The 21,466-nt window shown below is 42.1% G+C and overlaps 1 protein-coding gene across 3 annotated transcripts in view; it reads left to right on the forward strand.

Moving 5' to 3' along the window:
• The first annotated feature begins 352 nt into the window (after window positions 1-352).
• Window positions 353-21,466, forward strand: part of samd11 (sterile alpha motif domain containing 11) — an 86,499-nt gene continuing 65,385 nt past the window's right edge. The window contains exons 1-3 of one of the 3 annotated variants that reach the window (XM_088082241.1): window positions 353-1,509; window positions 2,638-2,729; window positions 15,951-16,126. In XM_088082241.1, the coding sequence (XP_087938367.1) occupies window positions 810-1,509; window positions 2,638-2,729; window positions 15,951-16,126 (968 nt within the window). In that variant the 5' untranslated portion in view covers window positions 353-809. The remainder of the gene's footprint in view (window positions 1,510-2,637; window positions 2,730-15,950; window positions 16,127-21,466) is intronic. The other 2 variants (XM_088082239.1, XM_088082240.1) reach the window with 2 other exon arrangements.

Genomic DNA, 21,466 nt, shown 5'->3' on the forward strand with positions numbered 1-21,466 from the left:
TGGCTGAAAGCTGGAAGCCTGAATTATACTGGGCTTTAAAATAATGAGATTTATTGTCATATTAGGGGTTAAAAGTGTTGTTGGACTTTAAAATACTCATACCCCAGTATGTTTGTCTTTAGAAATTGTGGATATGAAGAAATGGCGCTTAAAATGAGTTTTAGATTGCATGGGTGGAAATGACAGTTTACTTCCTCATGCTCACTATAATGACGGTTCCTCCATTTGACGCCGTGAAGCGCCGTCCCTCGCAGTCCCCCCTCCTCCGCGTGGCTCTCGCCGAGCCTCCGCTGTTTAAATGGGCCAAGTTGAGAAGCGGCGGAGAGTGCAAATCTTGTTTGGTCTGGGTCTGTGAACTTCAGCGTGACTTCAACGACATACACAGGGGTTAAAAACAACTCTTTCCAAACTTTCAACTGCATTAATACTGCGCAAATACGAGGAATATGAAGCCTAATGTGTTTGGCTTGTGGCTCTGATCAATGCCATATGCCACATTGCTTTAAGTAAGAAATGCATCGTTATCAGTTTCTTTTTTTAATTGTCTGCATTGGCTGTGAAATTATATATATTCGCCACATGCAAACTCCCCATAACTGAATCGGTGTTTTTTTTTAAATATCGTACAGCCGATTTAATATTTTGCCTCTACTCAGTGAATATAAAAAAATCTCTTACTTAATTTCCCCAAAGACAAAGAAATAAGAGACAGGACGCGTAGCTGCGACTGCTAATGATCACCGTAGGTAACATAATGTCCGGGGCTCAGGGCTAACCATGTCAGGTATTAACAGAGCGAGTGTGATTAAATGTGGGAGGTAGGAGCTGTGAGGCTGGCGGAGAGCGCTGCCGCCGCTGTGAGCTGCAAACTACTGAATGGGAATCTATCCGGCAACTTCAGCAGACCGCTGTCTCACGGCGACACGGGGGCTCTGCGTAAAACCAAGCGGCGCGTCTCCAAGTCTGGGTCAGCCCAACTCACAGACGGAGAGGACGCTGAAGTTGGATCGGGCGAGCAGCTTTTCACTTGTTACCGGCGCTCGGCTCCCACTAACATGCCTGCCATCAAAAAGGAGAGGCTGGATGGAGACGACATGGCATTGACTGCGTTCAATCAGTCCGAATACCTGGCCCCTTTAAATGCTACCGCTATCCCCGTGGTGACCCCGCATCCGCCGCCCTACGACCACATTTTCGCCCATCACCGCGCGTACTTGGGGCTCCACGACTCGGCGCTGCATCACCAGCACCTCCACCATCACACGGACGACTTAATGCTGGAGAGGTTCTCCTCCATCCCCGACTTTCAGCCCTTCTTCGACAACGGGGAGCCGTGCATCGAGGTGGAGTGCGGGGAAAACAAGGCTTTGCTTTATATCAATAAGTTGTGTCAAGGTAGTAAGGGACCCTCAATTAAATATAGGGGCGAGTGGCTTACCCCCAACGAGTTCCAGTTTGTCAGTGGACGAGAGACTGCCAAAGATTGGAAACGGAGCATTAGACACAAAGGTAAGATCAACCCTCACTGTCCTCGCGGCTCGCTAGTGGAGAGGGACACCTCGCCATCATTTCAACACTTTTTAGTCGCTGCTTATTCTGGGTGCAAACTTGGGTCTCGTGGTTCGGTGCTGAGTTTTGGAGTGAAAGGGTTACAGCAGTCAGTGCGTAAGGAGACAGATGAGAAAAGGCGCAGATCCTCCACATACCCTCCGAGGCTTTGACACAGAGTTTGGGCTGCGATCACACGCCAAACCGGGGCGTTTTGGAGTACGCTGCACCGGGACTGAGGTGAAAAGTTTGACGTAGATAATTCAGTGTCTGACAGTTTAAATATTTTTCCTCACTATGAGATGACTCGTGCCGTTAGCGCAGCTGCACTTGTGCATGGGTGTTGACACTTTTACGCATCGCATGTCAGGTTTGAGATGTTTTTTTTGAAAATTAGCGTTTTGTTTGTACACTCGCAGTTTGTAGTTAATGTGATAATTTTGCAACCAACTGCTGTTTAAAAAAAAAAGAATGATATTTTATCCATAGACGCATTATGTTGGTGTTTATTAGATTTTCCGGTATAATAACCATCAACATCAATACAGTGATACTGTTCCGATATTTTTTTATTGTGGACATTTACAGCAGGGTATTTTTATGCAATAATTACGCATAGTGAGCGCAGCCCCTCACCACACATGGTTACTCAGGCAGAACTGACACGCGCGCGCGTGTGTGTGTGTGTGTGTGTGTGGGGTGGGGGGGTTGTCGTCTCGCCCCCAGGTCAAAAATGGTAGCCTAATAGTTTATTATACCGATTCCTATAGACAGTTGACAGTAGTCTGCTGTCTCTGGCTCACCACACTTGACCTATGTGTAGAATTTAACGTCATGGCTGATACCTAGAAAGATAAGTCAAGTTCGTCTGCAGAGAATGCTTCAGTTACATACTGTATTGATTGGATGATTTTTGACAAGATTTGACTTAAAAACTTTGAGTCCTGGTCTGGTGGAGCAAACAAAAGGGGCCCATTTTCAAGCAAGTTGTTGATACTTCATCACATGTCATGTCATGGAGATGAGTTTACTGGCTGGAGAATATAGTTGGTCACATTCACTTAAAACGTTTCTCTCTTTTTTTTCCAGGGAAAAGTCTCAAGACTCTTATGTCCAAAGGAATCTTACAGGTGCACCCTCCAATCTGTGATTGTCCTGGTTGTCGAATTTCATCTCCTGTGGTAAGAATATTTCCTCTGCTGTCATACTGGTGTTATTGCTGCACTGCCTGTCTGTACTTGTAGAGTTAATATGTTAACTAGAAGATAGAATTTGGTTTTAGTTTGACTTTAGGACAACGTCTTTGCTGTGCATGTTCAGTACTTTGAATATGAGGGTTAAAAGATGCTGGACAGTTCATTGTGGTGGTCAATAGTTCACCTCCTTGGTGAAGGTTGTTACTTGGCTCAATGCATGCCGACAGAGCTTGGAGATATTTTAATATAATGCAGATATTTGAGTGAAAAGACTGAGGAAGTATTGTGATTGTGTTAGCTTTGTAAAGCCTAAAATTGGTCGTTTATCCAAATGTTTTTGCTAACTTAAATTGATGATAAATGCTTGTGCTTGCTTGGCTGTGATATCAAGTCAAGTCAGTTTTATCTATACCGCATTATTATAGCCTACAATCACAAATTTGACTCAAAGGTCTTTACAATCCATACCCTTGTTACTTATATTTTCATTTATTTATTCTTTTTACGAATAAACCATGTATCCTATATTGTGTGAAAGAAGGACTAGGTATACCAGTATCTCAGTGCCATATTTGTGTTGTCACCTAGCTTTACATAAAATAGTGGGTGAGTGCCTGAGTATTAGAGCATTGTCTTTCTCTGTAACCTTGATGCTGGAGACCCTACAGGCACACATGTCAACTTTGATGGTAATTTTTCTCAGCATGAATATCAAATCCACTTTCAGCCTTTCACTGATGCAGAGTATCAAACAGCCTTTTATTCCGAGGCATTGAGCTGTCCAGCGTGGCTGTCTGGCGTTAGGTGTCGTTGGTCGGGGCTCTTCTGTCCCATTGAATCAGTTTCCTCACCTGGCTGCTGAACTTTTGTTTGCCCGGTGCTTCCCTCAGGGCTCAGCCAGGGGCACGGTGCCAAACCTTGAGGCCTTGCAGGTGTGTCACGATTACAGCATCACCATTCTTTCTGTGTGTGTGTATGTGTGTGTTTGTCTGCGTGTGTGTGTGTGTGTGTGTGTGTCAGCTTTGAGCAAGCACACTGCCGGCTCACCGTCGCCAAATCTGTTCACACAGGTGCGGCGGGGTTGCGAGTGTGTATGTGTCTTTGAGCGTGTGTGTGTGTGTGTGTGTGTTTTTATCACCACGGAGCGCATCTGTCGTCGCTCCCAAGCACTAATCTTGAGGGAAGGGTGTAAGAGGCTTAGCGAGCTACTGAGCGTGGCTACTGCTGATTATTGTGTGCAAGGCACGCAAGGCAAAGGCGGTTTAGATAAGCCGGAGGTGTTTGAGTGATACAGGTAAACTGGTGACATTTTTCACAGCCAAGAATGAAGACCTGTACCCTAACGCATAGAGTTCAGCCAAACAAACATTACCTGAGGGAGGCAGGGGGCAGTGAAAACAGATAGAAGAAATGCTCATGTCTTATTATTTTTTTTTCACAGAGGGATTTGAGAATCTGACTGTGTTTACTAATATTTAGGCTCATCGCAGATATAAGAGTGATTGGCTTTTGGCTTGCTAGGGCTTGTACAGTTCCACTTCAATTACAGCTGTGACGGAGTAAAACTTTGTTATTGACGTAAGCAGGGATATGAGAGCCTTAAGGTTGTTGTTGTAGCCTTCTCTCCCTCTATTCCTTGCCTTGTCTGGTGGTGAAGCCTGAAGTCTAACCCACCAAGTGAATACCACCGTGACACTTGCGCACACACATACACACACACAGGCTAAGTATGCTGGCAGCTCCATGCGAGGCGGTGAGGGTTAGGCGCAGGAGGGAGGGCAGAGGGACTTGTATGGCCTGTACTGGCGTCTCCCTCTCTCCCCACTGACTACCCTCAGGGCATGGCAGCCAGCACTCCCTCACTGATGAGCCCTCTCTCTCTCGCTCTCTCTCTCTCTCCCTCCCTCACACACACACGCTGCACACACTATATGCCTGCCTGCTGACACAAATTACCTCATGCAGTCATTTATTTTGAAAGTTTGACGGCTGAACTTTGAGTGATCTTGTTTCGCTATAGGCATGAGGCAAGCGATCATAAAAAAAAAAGTGCAGCAGCTGGTGGGACGACTTCTCACCTGCCTGCTCAGAACTCGTGGAAGTTAATTTGCTGTGCCGGCCCCGGCACAAGCTGTTTATAACGACATGACACAAACTGAACTGTTGTTTCACTCGACAGCGTAGAATTTAAATCTGTCGAAAATGTCATCCACACTCATTGATATGCTGTAGATAACTAGCCGTCATGATGTGTTAGTGTTCTATTAAGGCTGTGATAATCAGGTGCTTTAATGATTTCTCAGCTTTAATAGTCATTAAAGTTGCCCCTTGAAGTTGTAAAATGTGGCCTTTTTAGTGTTTATGTTTTGTATGTCAATCTGTCATACATTTACAATATAATTCTCAAGATTGTGTGTGCATGTCGAAGTTTATTCTTGGCTGTGCATGTTTGTGTTTTCAACTGAACGTACTTTGTATCTGTGTCTCTATGCGTGCATTTCTGTGATTATTTGTACGCCAGCGATGGCTTGCTGACTTGCCTTCTTGCTGTGTGTGCATGTGTGTGTTCGTGCGTGTCAGTGTGTGTCTCCTCCCGGGAGAGCTGGGCTTCCTCTGCTCTGTTATTTCAGCGGAACTGGCGGAGGCCGGGAGGAAATTACACTCCCCTCCTCCGGCTCGTAAAGACCTCCTCCAATCAAGGGCTCCTCTTGCAAAGTAGAATTAAACACACGCACACACACACATCTACGCACAAACACAGATATACACACTTTGCCTATAACTTATAGTCTATCTCATTACATTTTCATAATGCCACTTCCAATAGTGTTAATGGGGAAAAGATAATTAAAATTAAAGTGCACCATATTGAGTGAAATAATGGAAGTCGAGGTCTGTTATGTGATGTGGAGTCATCTTCATAGATCAGCTACCTACTGTACACTGCTTCTGTTTTATGTGTTGGGTATTTGCGCTTGCATGTGTGTTGCTGAAGCCACGTTGCTATGGTAACACCGGAATCGGTCATTGGCCCAGAAATGTGCAGAACTGTGGTCGTGTCGAGTGTGTTTGGGCACTTTCGTGTACGTCGCTGTCTGAGTATTGGACAAATTAGAGATTAAGTGAGTCTTTAATGATCTGTGCATTGTGGGTCTTAATCTCACTCATAGAGATCAATACAATTTTGAATGTGTGTCATGCTCTGAAATACAGTAACAATCGCATACACACATGTGCAAAAACTCTTTCGTGCCTCTTGTTGTTTTTCTATATATGAATAATTCAGTAAAATGAACAGTTTAATTTTGCAAATTAGCCATTAGCTTCCACCAGTGTGCGATTCAGCAAGGTGCCACGGATTGATAGAGAACGTAGTGTGTACATATTTGTGTGTACGTGTGCAAGCTTCTTAAAAATGTTGCTCACTGTATGACTGGATACATTTGTGTTTGGGTGCGGATGCTGTTAACAGGCAGCTAAAATAAGTCCGAGCATCTGTCTATCAGCCAAATGTGGTTTATCACAACAAAGCCAACGGCAGTATTTCTAAAAACCCTCCTCCCAACATCTGTGCGAGTGAGTGAGTGAGTGTATGTGTGTGTGTGTGCGTGTGTGTGCATGCGAGCGTGCACAAATGTGTGTTTGCATTTGTTGTTCGCCATATGATTTCCTCTGATAGTTGCCGGCTTGCTCTGTCATATTGGCCTTTGCAGACAGTAATGTCCTGTCATAGTTTTACTTTCATACACCCATCAGTATCTGTGTTTATTAACACAGGAGGACTAGGTCGTAAGTAAAAGTCATCTGTGTTGTAAAGTTTTTGGTCATTATTCAAGTTAGTGATGTATGTGTATCTGTATCTGTCTGTATATATAGTGTATTTAAACCAAGGTTACCATATTTAGCATACACATTTTTGTGCCTTTTTGTTTATACTAATAATTTGCTAAAATGTCAGTATGAGACGGATTAAAGGCAGGAGAAGGCTACAATTTATTTGGGCAGCATAAATGAGGGTCGTCTGAGTTAATCTTGGTTTTCCCTCCAAAACATACCTGATGCTCATTAGTCAGATCACCTCTACCTTTATTTCATGTAAGTGTAGCTGCATTTTAAGTTGTGCATGAGTTGTCAAACCTCAGCAAAGTGGATGTTCACACCTTGCGAGATTTACCTTTAATAGTGTAATAGTGTATTTAATGAGTAGCTCCAGGGTATTTGATGAAACTATTTCAAGGGTGTGTTGATCTTTACATGAGATTCTAGAATTTCAGGATCAAATTTGACTCTTGTTAGGACCAGCACACGAGAAAACATCTGTTAAATTTACCAACCACAAAGTCATGCTCGCCTCCACTTCTCTCGTGTTTGTCTGTGGAGAGAAAGGCCCAGTCGTTACCTGTCCATAAAGCTCCCCTGCGGCGGCCTCTGTGGGCCTATCCAAACACAGAGAGGGAGAGAAGAAGGGAGGAGGAAGAAGAGAAGGAAACAAGAGGGAATGGGGAGAGTGAGAGGCGCACTGGCACGCTTGACTGCACCGCCACTGACCTCCCAGCGCCGCCCCAGCAGCGCCCTCCTCCCCTCCACTTCGCCGCCTTTCGCCCTCTGTGCGCCTCTCCCTCTCCCCCCACCACTCACCCATCTCTCTCCCCCCCTTGCCCTGTGCCGCTCCACTGGGCTGCAACTGCCTGCTCGGCTCAGCGCGTGGGGGCCGAGGGTGCAGGAGAGCATGAGTGCGTGTGTGTGTGGGGGTGGAGACGGGGGACTTGGTCGCATGCCTGTCCGCCCTACAGTGCTTTCTCACTTTTTTTTCTCTTTCTCTCACACGGCCTTGAACAACCAAGTGTTGCCTGAAGTCTGTACATAAAGCACACACACACACACACACACACACACACACACACACACACACACACACACACAGAGACACACACACACACACACACCAGAATCACCAGAATCAGATTTATTTTGGTACATTTGCATTTATAAGGAGTTTTACTTGATAACTTTGGTGCCTGATCTCAAGTTGCATTTCTGAAGTTGTGAATTTTCTTTGCACAATATGTACTGTACAACATGTATGAGATAATTCAGCATGTGGAGCCATTCACAGTATTTTAATATCAAAACAGAATTTTAACGTTAAATGAAACATCTACCATAACCTGTAAATGACTGCCTCTAACCAAAATGTATCTGAAACTTTAAAAGAAAATGACTGGTATTGTAAAAAACCAAGATCTGCTTTTCCCATAGACTGTGTAAATAATAGATGTAGCTACCGTGACGTCACCCATTCTTTCATTCTGACTGTTGCCATTTTGTTTTTGTTGGACCCAGAAGTGAGTGTGGTGACGCCTCACAGACAGCCTGCCACTCAAGTGGACCCGCCCTTAAATATGTGTAACGTTAAACCTTATAAAAATGTAAACGGATGAGCTATAAAAAAAATTCAACCTGAACAGTTGTCATGGGGGGAAATTTGCCATAGAGACTGGAAACATTTTTTTTGTACAACGCTGTAAATATGTTTATTTCTGCTGTAAAGTTTGGCGTTTTAACACGGAGGGCTGTAAGGATTAACTCTGTTTTGGAGCCAGTCCCAAGTGGCTGGTCAATGAACTGCAGTTTTTTGGCACTTACATATTCATTTTATTTTTCAGCCATGTAGGTTGCTGTTTATTTTTTTTGTTTGTTTTTTGTAATATATGTTTAATGTACACAGCTGCTCTGTAAGGAGTGTGGGGAAACAAATACTGTGGTTAGATGATGTCACTACCAAATAAAAAAAATGGTACTGATTGATTGGTATTGGTTGGTTAATATGTTTTCACTGCAAACTAAGAACAACAAAACAGTGTTAATGTTAAGGAAGACACACACCTGCAAAATGTGATACGTTGGAGCTTATATTGGGTGTCACAGGAAATATTTTATACTTACTATACTCACTATCGATGGCATCATTAATGGGATATGCCCAAGCAGCAGCAAATGAGCCTGAGAAATTAAGCCATTGTATAGATGCCAAAAAACTGCAGTTCATTAAATGGCCACTTGAGACTGGCTCCCAAACAGAGTAAATCCCCACTAAAACATGTTCAAATGCCCAACTTTACAGCTGAAATAAACATGTTTTGGTCTCTGTTGCTAATTTTAACGTTCATGACCATTGTACGGGGGTGAATTTTAATATGTTTACATTTTATTAAGGCTTGAAGTTACCCAAAGGTGTGGGCTGCTTTGAGTTACAGGCTGTCTGCCGATAGTGTCCTTGGCCTCTCAGTCAGATCCGCTCATTGCTCCTCCACAGTGTCCGCCTCTCGCCCAAATAAGGTTACTTCTGCCTCCAAAAATCCAAGATGGCAACAGCTGCAATGCTGAACTTAAGGTTTCAAAATGGCAGTCCACAAACCAGTGGATGACGTTACAGTGGCTACGTCCGTTGTTGATTCAGCATATCGATATGCTATCAAAAGTTCTATTATGTTAATACAGATAAAAATATGATTTTGTACAATAATGGGAACAATTGGGATAAAAATGACTGTATAAATGACCATACTGGCACATTGTGACCGTACTAGTGTGTTTTTGGTGGAGGAATGTGTTTATTTCTCTCCCAATGTAAATAAGTGTCTAAACGAACATTATATTCTTAAGCCAGAAGAGTTCAACATGTTTCTAATTATATATCTGCAGTTTATTCACAGCTGCTCTTGATCTTGCCTTTTTTTTGCACATATTGCAGTGACTTTGTTTACGCGCACACTAATAATTTGATTATAACCAGATTAGGCAAATATAAGACTTGTCAGGTTTTTTTTTTTTTGTGGCCTGCGCAGTGAAGTCTGCCTTTGTCTGATTTTCTTTCAGTGTTTTGATTCTGAACATGCACCAAAAGGTCATTTCAGAGTGCAGCGGATGCAAATGGGTGTTTCTATAAACAAACAGTGTCATGGATAGTGGTGAAGAAAAAGAAAACACCGAAATTATTTTTGGGATGACAGCAAAACAGCTTTCATGTCACAGCTAACACAAAGTAAAAAAAAACGATTCTATTAAGGTGCGCTGTGAATTCATAAAAGCAAAACAATAAACACCAACTCAGTCTCTCCATTTCTTGTTTTGTGGCACTAATAAGAGATTTTCCACCGGCGACTACAAATCCTTACAGACATTATCCTGCTTATCAAACACATCATATTAACTTTATTATTGGGTTAGTGGGGAAATCTGGTTACTGTGAACCACGTAAACACTTCAATCACATTATTACTTTAATCTAATTATTCACAGTAATCAAGTTTGCATACTGAGCGATCTCAATTTGACAAAAGCTGACACATTTTGTCGCTAATCACCTTTCATGGGTGCACCTGTGAAAATGTCAGGACAGCTTTCCGTGCGGGTGAGTCAGAGATAAGGAGGTGAGACTAAACAAAGCAAGAATTTGTATTTTGTGTTGAACTGGATCTCAGGCTCACACAAACACACAGCAGACAAATTGTTTGTTTTGGCCTTGTTTCAGAGCTCTTATGTGAGCACGGTAATGACCGCTTCATCCCCTCCCCATCTCCCACCCTCCTCACGCTCATTTTTTTCCCTCTCTCCTTCTCCGTCGTCTCCTCATTCCCCCTCCCCCTTTCCCCTGGTGCTCGCGCCAAGTCGGCCCGCCATCCCGCCTCCACACACACACACACACACACACACACACACACATGCTGCGAGGTAACGGCAGACAGGCGCGTGACTCATTAGGCATTCGTCCCCCAGGGAGATTGCTGGGGGGGCGCGTGCGAGGGAGAGAGAGCGCCGCAGCTGCAGGAATGTCACGGGCGGCTACCGCTGTGTGTGCATGTGTGTGTGTGTGAGTATGTGTGTGTGGGTGTGTGCTCACTAATGCTGGTTGGAGCCAGCGGCAGGGCACTGCACCTTTCAGGAAATAACGCAAGGAGAAAGGAAAAAAAACACACACTTATTAGTGCTATTTTTCCACCAAGAGCTCATTTAAAAGTCTGAAATAAATTTAGAGGGAAAACATGAGATTGCCTTCAAATTTGAACACTTTTGCTAGTGTAGCTGCGATATTAGCCTATATTGTTTCTTAATACGAGAGCATTTTGTTGCTGTTAAATCTAACACTTGTCATACAGATTAATGCTTTTATTTAAAATATTAAGCTTTATTCCCCATTCTACATATTACAGGTCCAGTGTGTAGGATTTAAGGGCATTCATTAACAGAAATGGGACATAATATTCATATCACTGTTTTCATTTTTGTGTAATCACCTGAAAACAAGAATTGTTGTGTTTCTGATAGCTTAGAATGAGCTGTTCATAACTACATATGGAGCAGGTCCTTGTCTATGGAGTCCGCCATGTTGCTCTACAGTAGCCCAGATTGAACAAATCAAACATTGTCCTTGAATAGGACCATTTGCATTTTTGCATTGGCCACTGTAGTTCTCCTTCACGCTTGGTACACTGTAGAAGTATCAGTTCTGTAACTTCAGCCCTAGATGCTACCAATTCTAGTGTCAAATTCGAGTTGATGCAGATTATATGTTTTAATCCTTAAAAGATCATATTTAAGTAGTTTTTACTTCTTGGCATTTCTGAAGACGGTTTGCAATAAATTTAGTTAACTCACATTACAGTGCATCCAGTACTTCACAAAATCTCAGTCACCTTAAATGGCATTCAGTGCCATTCAGTGTGGTAGGCTGTTCAACTGCTAGTGTTATTATCGAGTTCAACTTGTTGTGTTACTCTCAGTGCATGCTCTATTTATTTGAGTGTGTATCAGTGTATTGTATGAATATAAGACTATATTTGTGTTCAGGGGAAGTGTTTCTGAGCGCTTGTCATGTACTAAAATGACCATTTCAATTTTCTGTCTATATTGTGTAATAAGTTGGTCAGTGTGTCCCTATGCATGTGCATTTGTATGTATGCGTGTCTTTTTTCTGCGTGTAAATGTGAAGCCCAGATATATTTCTTGGCTGCCTGACTGACAGAAAGCGTGGGAGGTGATATTCATAGAGGTGCTTTTAGTGGGACTTTTATGAGACACTTTTTTCCATGGCTGACAGGAGGTTGACCACACACAGTAAGGTTGCCTCAGCTCTGTTCGCACACACACACACACACACATGCGCGTGTCTGTGCATGCACATATGTGCTTGAGCGTTCAGGCGCCCTTCCTTTGAGCGCTCCTACGTGGGCTGCCAGGGGTGTGTTTTGCTTCGTGTTTTGTTTCGGAGAGCCCTCCCCCGTGCTGCGGAAGTGTTGCCGGAAGCAGTGGGAGCTCACCCCCAGTTCTGCGTCAGTGGCGCTAAAGAAAGGATCAGGGCTTTCCGGGAGGAGAGAGGAGGGAGGGAGGGGGAGGAGGAGGGGCTGTCAGCCTGGGTATGTCACGGCCATGTGGGTGGTTGTCTACACGCTCACACACACTCACACAGCCTCAGTCACGACTGGTCTTAGACAAACTATTCTTGTATACACTGTTTTGCTGGCGTGCTCCAAGTAAAATCCCCTGCTTTGGAGGGGAATTCTAAGGAACAGGAACAGGTGTGTGCGTGAGTGTGTGTGTGTGTGTGTGTGTGTGTGTGTGTGAGAGTATGTGTGTGAGAGTGTGCATACATATGTGTGTGTAGGTGGTGAGGGTAGTGCGCATGTGCAATTTTGTGTTTTCCCTGACGATGTGAAGACAGCAGTAAAGACACTTGGAGATGGAGGATTTGTATTAAACAGATGTGTGTGTGTGTGTCTGACAGACGTAACTGTGCTTGCATCCGTGGAAAGCGTTCTGTTGTTCTGACGTGATGTTGTGCTCCTGTTTTCTCTCTCTCTCTTGCGTCCTGCTGGAGCTCCAGCACTAACTTCCTACAGTGAGGCCTCGTGTGGAAGTAGCAGAAGTATCAGAAAGTGATCCACTGTCCTCAAACGCTGGAGCAGAACTTGCAGAAAGCTCCAACAGGAAAGAAGAACAGAGGAAAACCTTCTTTTCTGGCAAAGCATGATAAAAAGAGAAAGGAAAGAAATGTGCAGAACTCTGTGGCCTGCTCATCCTGGGGGATGTTTTCATCTTTCTCTGTCTTCCACCCCCCCCCCCACACTCTTTTTAATGTCTGCCATTTGAGAGACTCCAGAGGGGCTGCACCTGTTTGCCTCTTGGCTAGGAGCCCCCAAATCCCTCCTCCTGCCCCCGCCTGCCACTCATGCTGCCGCGCTTCCTGGGATGGAAGGAGTGAGGGGAGGAGTGGTGGAGAGTGGGGTTGCGTGTGGTGGAAGGGATAGCTGGAGGGCTTAAAGGCGTCCGGGAGTAAGAGCAGAGATGTAGGCACAGTGAGAGAGAGAGAGAGAGAGAGGGGGGAATATAGTTTCAAATCCAAGTCCACTCCACACCGGACAGACCTTACTTCTATGGAGCTTTCTCTCTCTCATGTTTTGACTCACCACATTCTCTTTCATTTCTGTATTTTTCTCACCTTTACGCTTTTTCTCTCCTGTAGAAACCCACATCTGCTCTCTCTCTTCATGTTAACTTTCCTCCTCAGCCTCTTCTCCAATTTCCTCCCCTGGCTCAATCTCTTCTACTCTCTCCATCTCTCCTCCTCCTCTACGCCTCTCTCCCCTCTCTCCCCCCCTCCTCCCTTCTCTCGGTGACAGGGCCTTGTTAATCTGCAGTGACCTCTTCAGGTCACATTAAAGGTCGCCCAGCTTCACTTCCTTACGCCCCTAGGGCCACTCTCTCCTTTTTATCCCTTCTTTTCTCCGCTTACTCCTGGCAGATTTGAAGCAAAATAAACACTGAATTTGCTAACTAGGGATGAAATGGTTGCTAGTTTCATTACAAACTACAAAAAAAAAAAAATCCTGACAGTTAGTATTACATTTTTAAACATTAATTGTCAATAAAGTTGTGTTTGATTGCTGCGTTTTGAAAAACTCACAGTAAATACTGTCCCGCATCAACCAAAGTTAGCAACAGTCTCCCGGAGGCAGGCACAGCATGCAACAATGTTTTGTTTTGTGTCTGTGAAAAAGGTGTTTGTGTCCCTTGTTTATCTTTCTGTGTCTCTCCAAATTTGGATGTTTTTGCGGGTCTGTGAACACAGCACTGGGAGAATGTGTCGTGAGTTCCTTTTTTCCTTCAGCGGCAGTTTGAGGAGTTTGTATTATAGGATGGATTATTGATCTAGTCAAGCTTATCAGATCAGTTAGATGGATGAGAGGAGCAGTTGCTGAAGAGGCAAGTAATGGACAACTTTAGACCTGGCACAATAAATTTTACTTTCACTGCACCTGGCATTCTGCCGCTCCATCTGTGCCCAGAGTATGCTCTGTGCTCAGAGAGCGTGGTGCAATCATTAACCAAAAGGTATATATATTTCAACAGCACTCCTAATTAATGGTCCAACTCCAAAACTATAAAATCAGTATATTGCAGCAGATGTTGTAATTGTGGCGGGCTGCCACAAATGAGTGTGTGAGTAACCCCGTTTTAAAAATACAGCGACAATACTAATAATTCTGATGATTTTGGACATTGTAATCATGCTATGAAATTTCGTTACCATTTCACCTCTATCATCAACCAACTTTTCTCCTCATCAGTTTTTTCAGAGTAGAAAAAATATGGAGAATGTGACTTGTTTGTGTTGCTGGTGAAACAAATGGCTTGTTTCAAGACAAAGTTACTCTGTTACAGCAGACATACCCAGTTGACATAGACTATTTTCAGTATCACTTTATAATCTATTCACACAGCGTACACATGACTTTATGATATGTAGCTGGAGGCTGAATGTCAATCTTACAGGTTATGATGTTTTAGTTTCAGTGTAGCTCATGGGTCTCAGCTACACTGATGTTTCTATTGTTTGCAGTTGAGTTGCTTTTGCTGGAAGCTTGTATATTATTTTATTTTTTCATGTCCTGATAAGGATAATGGTTAAATGGTTCAATATATTGTTTCCAAAAAAAATTATGTACACACACACACACACACACACACACACACACACACACACACACACACACACACACCTGTCAGATGATCTCAAGTACCTCTTTCCTGAGATCACTTGTGATGTTTCAAATGTGGTCATTTGATTTAGAACTGGAGGTGATGAACACTAGTGTTGTAATGAAACTTAAATTTATAACTTTGATGTCTTGAAAAATATCAATATTCAATTCTATTTTCAAAACCACAGGGAGAACTGGGAAAAATTGACATTGAGGGCATAAAATGTTTTATTTAAAGACAAATGTGACAAGGTGATAACGTGACAACGATGACTTTTTGTATCTTGGTTTGTAGCAGAGAATGTAGGATGACTGTAGTAAAAACTAACAATCAGAGCATGGGAAGTGCAGCTTGTACTGGTGTAAAGATTCAGTGGAAAATAAGTAGTGTTAAATGTTAACATTTGATATGTATTAATAATTCAAGAATTTTAACAAAATTAAACCCTTTTAATCATATGGTCTACATCAGTACAATAGTGTTTTCTTCATACATTTGAACTGTCTTAACAGTTTAGGGAAGTTTGCAGGTTTGCATCCTTATATATATATTCTCACTTCCAAGTAGCAGAGGCTGGGTGTTTTAATTATTTATCCACCGCATTGAACAAACCATTTCAACATCACTACCCATTATCCATCACTTTTCGTTAAGCATTTAGACTTATCTAATTGCTTGCTAACTAGTTTTCATGTATGTTTAATCTCAACAGGCAGTGCCACGTGTTACATCTGTCTCAATGGGTGGATATATATTTTGGATCAAACTGCAATCCCTAGAGCTACTCCACAATCTCTTTACGTACCTCCTGGCAACTGCAGAAGGTACCCCCTGGGGTACGAGTACCCCTGGTTAGGAATTACTGATTTAATGTGTTCTTTTACGAGGTGTTTAATAAGCACAATAACAAAACACAAAAAAGCTAGTCAATACGGCAAAATAAAACTAACATCTCTTCTCATTAAAGTCTTGGCGTCCTGTATGTACATTTTCAGCGAGATCTCAACATGGCGCAGCTTAAAAAAAGATTCAAATGAGCAGACCAAGAAAAAAATCTGCTGATAGATTAAACACAAGCAAACTGAGAAACACATTTGACAATTTGACAAGCTGTATATGAATCCTGTTGCTAAAGTGTCTCCTTTTTCTCTTTGTCTTGTGCAGAACCGCGGGCGCTTGGCCGAGAAACGCACCATCCCCCTTCCTCCTAACCGGGTGCCCAAGAAGGAGCTGGCCTCCATCTTCAGCAGCGACGACAGTGAAGGCAGCGAGCGGGCCAGTGGGGATCATGCCCACATCAAACAGGAGGACGAGCTGCATTACAGTATCATGAGAAAGAGGTGAGGCACATGTGACTTTTGTGGCCACAGCATCAATGTAGTTTGAAAGACAGCATGTGAGTGGTTGATATTTGGGTCCAATGTCATTCTTATACCAGACACCTGGCTTTTTACTGCTACTACTTGCTTTTTTTTTTAACTTCAGACATTTTCGTCTTTTTTTTTAACTTCAGACATTTTCTTTCCTTTCTCTGTGTGTATTTGGCAGAAACTGACAGACATTGATGTAATTGCATAGTTTTTTTGTGCCTGAAAATGCATACTTTGTTTAGTGATATTGCCACTGAAAGAAAATATTGTGCTTGCCTCTAAGGTGTTATTTTTGTTTAAAAAAAGAGTATTCCTAGTAATGAGTCCTCTTTTTTGTCAGATTCTGTCTAAAAGCAGAAGGATGCAAGTTTTTTTTTTTTTTTTTAATGACACCTCTGACGTGCGTATTATTTTCATCAAAAGTGATTTTAGAAGAATTTTGAGGTGTTAAAGGCTCATTTTGAGATGAGACAAAGAACCAGGTTTCAAAAATAAACTTACAGCTTTTGCTTTAGGATGTCTAATGGAAGGATGTGTGCTGAGCTTTGAAAGTGTTAATTGGTTTGTTGGTTTGCATTTTGTTGCTGCTGCCAAGTCTCGGTGTATCTGTCTTGACTTGATATTGAAAGACTGAGTCACCTGAGTCACCACTGTCTGCTTCATCCCATCCCATGCTGTGCTTGGGAGCGTTTTGATCACACAGTGTTTGATATATAACATTCGTAAGTCGTCACATCTTCATGTCATGTTGTTGCACTTTTTGAGCTAAGTGTAAAGAGCATTTTAAAATGGTTATAAAATACACAGCTTTAAGATCTATGTTTATCATGATATACATGTACTTGTGCAGCACAGTTATAAAATTTAGCAAAATTGTTTTAGAGCTGAGTGTACAATATTAAAATACATATACAGACATGGCAAGGCAGATTAAGTAGAATAATAATAAGTAGTAGTATATGCTGCATGAAAAACACTAAGTGAAAAAAGATATGTTTTTTGCTTTAACTTATCACAATGTCATGGCTATAGAATAATGACACTATTAATGTTTAGACTGGTTCCCTATAAACCCACTTTGGCTACACGATTCTGGCTGCTAGATTAATGAAGGTTCAAATTAGGGCATAAAGGAACCGTGTCAAGCATTGCGCAAGCAAAACAGGAAGAGGGCAGCGCTTTTGTTTTCTTTGGTAGCTATTGGCAGCTGTCAGCAGCTACCAAAGAGTGTCACTGACTGCCTTTGCATGCCCAAAATATTCCAGTTTTTGCTCTTATTCTGAAAAGGACAATATGCTTTCTAAGCTGCTTACATGGCTAATGAAAATTCATCTTTCACTAATATTTCCATTTACATGCAGCCGTGCATTGTCCAATTGAGGTGCCCTAACATGAAAATGGAACAACTTCAGCCACTTGTGCTATTTTTCTTTTTTGCATCAAAATGGTGTTTATTTATTTATATATATATATATTTTTTTTACTAATGATGAACTTGTTGGTCTGTGCAAACACAAGGCCAGTGTTGTGAGATTTGCACATATTGAAAAATGTGTTGACATCCATCCATTTCATAGTGTTCAAAAGTAGGTGTTACTCTCCCTCCTGTCAGAAACGAGTACTTTTCTTTTGGGCATGCATCTCTACCCAGCAGCCTTGCAAACTGCTGGCAAGGTGGTTCATGTACAACGCATCCGTGACACACAGAGCTAAGTATAAATACGCCATGTGCAACAGAGATGCAAACTCTGAATGCGCTGTATTTATGTCCAAATAATTCTGTTTGACAACCCAAATAATATCGGCATGTCCCACATACCTTAATTGGAAAATGCTACATTAAGAATGAGACCTTATGCAGAATATCCAAGTGGAATATGCTATTTTGTTAAAATTTAGAATAATAGAGATGAATATTAGTGTGCATGTTAACGTAGCCAGTGTAAGTTCTTTGCAGTTACTAAACCGTACAGTAGTTGAAATGGCAGATGCTTCTGTGGAGAACAAAATACAGTGTGTGCTTTGTTGTTGGTAGTTGCTGGACTTTGAGGAAAACAGCACAATCGGCTGTCTTTGCGACAGCTGCTCCACCATTTTACCGTGTGAAAACACTCGGGGGGGAAAAATTGAAATGTTGTCTATTTTCACTTTTTAAAAAATGCACAGTCCAGCAAGTATCTGTAAATGGTCCCTGGATCCTTGTCCACCCCACTACAGCCTTGTTATTCTAATCAAATCAGGAGGAAAGCAAAAATACTTGTAATGTCTGTTTTGTTTCAGTATTACCATTGGTATTTCTGAAAACTAGCTGGCATCAAACTGTAATAATAATGCTACCATAAGTGGTATGTGTTAGGACTGCAGCTTAAATATTTTTAGAAATGTCAGTGGTTTATTCATGAAATCAACGCGTGAAACGTTGCATTTTAGTGTGAATCAGTAAATGGCTGTTGTTGACTAATTGTAAAAACTGAAATCTTCCATAATAATGGAGGGAGGAGAGTGCTCAGGAGTTGCATACACATTAGACTGGGTTTTTCATATAAATGAGGTCTGTATTTACGAAAAAGCCGTTTGGATTAAGTGAATAATCACATCTTCATACATGCAAATACACACATGCAGGGTTACAGTGAGGTCACCACATTAAGATGAATTTAACAAGCTTGTGGGACAGTGCTGCCTCTCTCTGATGACGTACGCTCTGTTTTGTTACAAAAATAAAGTAAAAAAAATGGATTAAGATTTTTTTTTTCTTGTTTACAATCAGTACTTTGATCTATTTGAAGTGACAGACATGAAGAAATTTTCAATCTAGAAAAAACATCACATGGATTTGTGATTAGTTGTTATGTACATGACAGGCTATGGACAGATATAATGCAGAGGCTGTTCATTGATTAACCTCAGAAAGTCCCCAGCTGCATTATAAGCAGCTTGTGCAACCTCATTACAGGAGGGGATGTTTTTCATGTCTTGAGACTTGCGTGTGACACGGCGGACAGCACAGCAACTGTGAAGCTTTAAATGGATCCACTAACCTCATTTAAGAGGGCTTCCCCTCCCCCTGACACTTGTGCCGCTGGCGTGTTAAGATGATAATGAATTTAAAGAACACTTATGACTAATATGTCAGGCTTTTACCCTTTGAAAGGCGACGGACTCGCTGGAGCCGCAGCTCCGGTCTGTCCTGAGCATCCGTCTCAGCCCTGCTTTATCCCCCAGTGCGGGTCTGGACGAACGGGATAATGGGATGTCCAATCACGGAAATGTGATTTCCATTGACCACAGCTTCGTAAGTGAGTCGTAGAAGGGTCTTAACAAATTGGATTTGGCCAATGGATGTGAAAAATACAGGGCCTCTGTATACATGTGTGAGCGTATCTGTGCTGTCTCATCCACACATCATCAAGGCTGGCGGCAGCAGCATGTCTCACCCACTTGGTTGCTACAACCTACCTACTGTAACTGCTCTTTAATCTACATGTGCACATCAAAGCGACTTGTGTAAATTATTCATCTATATTTTGTTGGATGTCTCATGTAGCAAATTAACTTTAGGTGGCTTTACATGAGATGATACTTTAGACTTTCTTCTCATCTCCAGTCACATTAAAGAGCAGACCGTTTGGTAAGTTCAGGTGGCTGATTGCGCATTAAGAGGATTTGTCTGTCAGTGTCAACAGGTGCTGCTTTCACAGCCCATCATTCTCATCAGGCTGTCCTCTCAAGTTCATTATAAACCTTCTTTTAACCAGATCAGTGTTAATATTTGATGGCTTTTCACACAATTAGTTTACTTGGTGCTCCACAGACCTGCACTTGTCCTGCTGAATAAGCACAGAGCATCCAGAGACTGAAGTGCTGCCAAATCACGGAGCCAACCAAATAATCGTTATCACAATAAAGTGTACACAGAAGCTCCTTGGGGTGTCAGAACCAAAGTGCGGCTCCTGTGAAACACACAGGATCTGAGACGTAGAAACAAAATCTAGTTTTGTTATCACCTTGGTGTATTGCCGTGGTATCAGTGCAGCAGATTGTTTGTATCTGACTTTCGTTAACACTGATTTATGGGTTTCATCTCAGGGACTAAATATTTGATACCGGTACCTTCTGATTTTAGTGTCTTACTCAAGGGCAAAACAAAGCCTACCTTAGTGTTTGTTTCAGTTGGCCGTAGATAACAAGGCTTTGATTGAAAAGTGCTGACTGAGAGTCTGGGTAATTACCCGGCAACCACCGTGGATTTTATAAGTTACACCCGCTGACGTCTGCCTTTCAGCCTTTGAGAGAGAGAAAAAAAATCCACCATAGCCATTATTAATGTTCATGAAAACAAACAGAGGCAGTTTTTCAATCATGCATGCATTTACTACTCGATCACTTACATATGCAAATGCTTCTTTCTACTGAAGAATAAAACATACCAAACAATTTATTTTGTTTAACATAGACTGTCAGAGGCTAACACTGGGTCTCCTCATATGAGGACTGTCTTGTCCTGCGCTCATCCTCTCAGTGGGGAGTAAAGCTGATTGTAACAAGCAACATTCAACATATCCCAACTAACATCTGATCTGACTGATCTCTGTCGTCAGCAGCAAGGTTACAGTTGAAGTGATTATGGGCGTTTTTATGAAAGACCTATTTTAAGGGCTGGACCAAAACTATTCAGATATAGATTCACTGGGTAGGTGCTCAGTTTAAAAGTTTGGGATTTTGGATCATCTTTTTTTCTTGAGAAATGTCAAAAAGAAAATTATGAGTGAATATAAATCTCAAATCTTCAATTATTTTAAGCTACTGTGATGCTACTGTTTCACAATGCTTTGTCAGGCGTATTCGGAGTCTGTTATTAAAAGCATTTATGTCGGTTTGTAATTTGTCTGTGATAAGAAAAATTGTCACAAGCTGTTATTATGGAAAAAAGCCATTAACACACTCTTCTGAATTACAAACATGCATAAAACAAACCAAACCTTTTGGAAAATGTTCTTAACATATAACACTATAAACAACAATATTGTAGAATAAAAGAATCCCTGAAAATTAATGCCTTTAATTAAACCAAAACACACGCTTTTCTTAACTATGACGTCCATCTCAGAGAAATGTCAGGCTGAGTCCTTGTTCAGCAGCCCCCCACCCCCGACTGAAACTTTGACTATTTGCTGTTGATTGCTGCTTGAGCTCTGGAGCCAAAAAAATGGTAATTGGGCAGCCCTAACCTGGTTATAGCCTGTTATCGGCTGGATTGTGCAGATCCAAGTGAAATGTTGAGGCAGTGTGAGCTTGGTGTTCATTGAG

Source organism: Plectropomus leopardus, chromosome 9 (genome assembly GCF_026936395.1).
Source record: "Plectropomus leopardus strain MGB_pleo_1.0 chromosome 9, ASM2693639v1, whole genome shotgun sequence".
NCBI lineage: Eukaryota > Metazoa > Chordata > Actinopteri > Perciformes > Serranidae > Plectropomus > Plectropomus leopardus.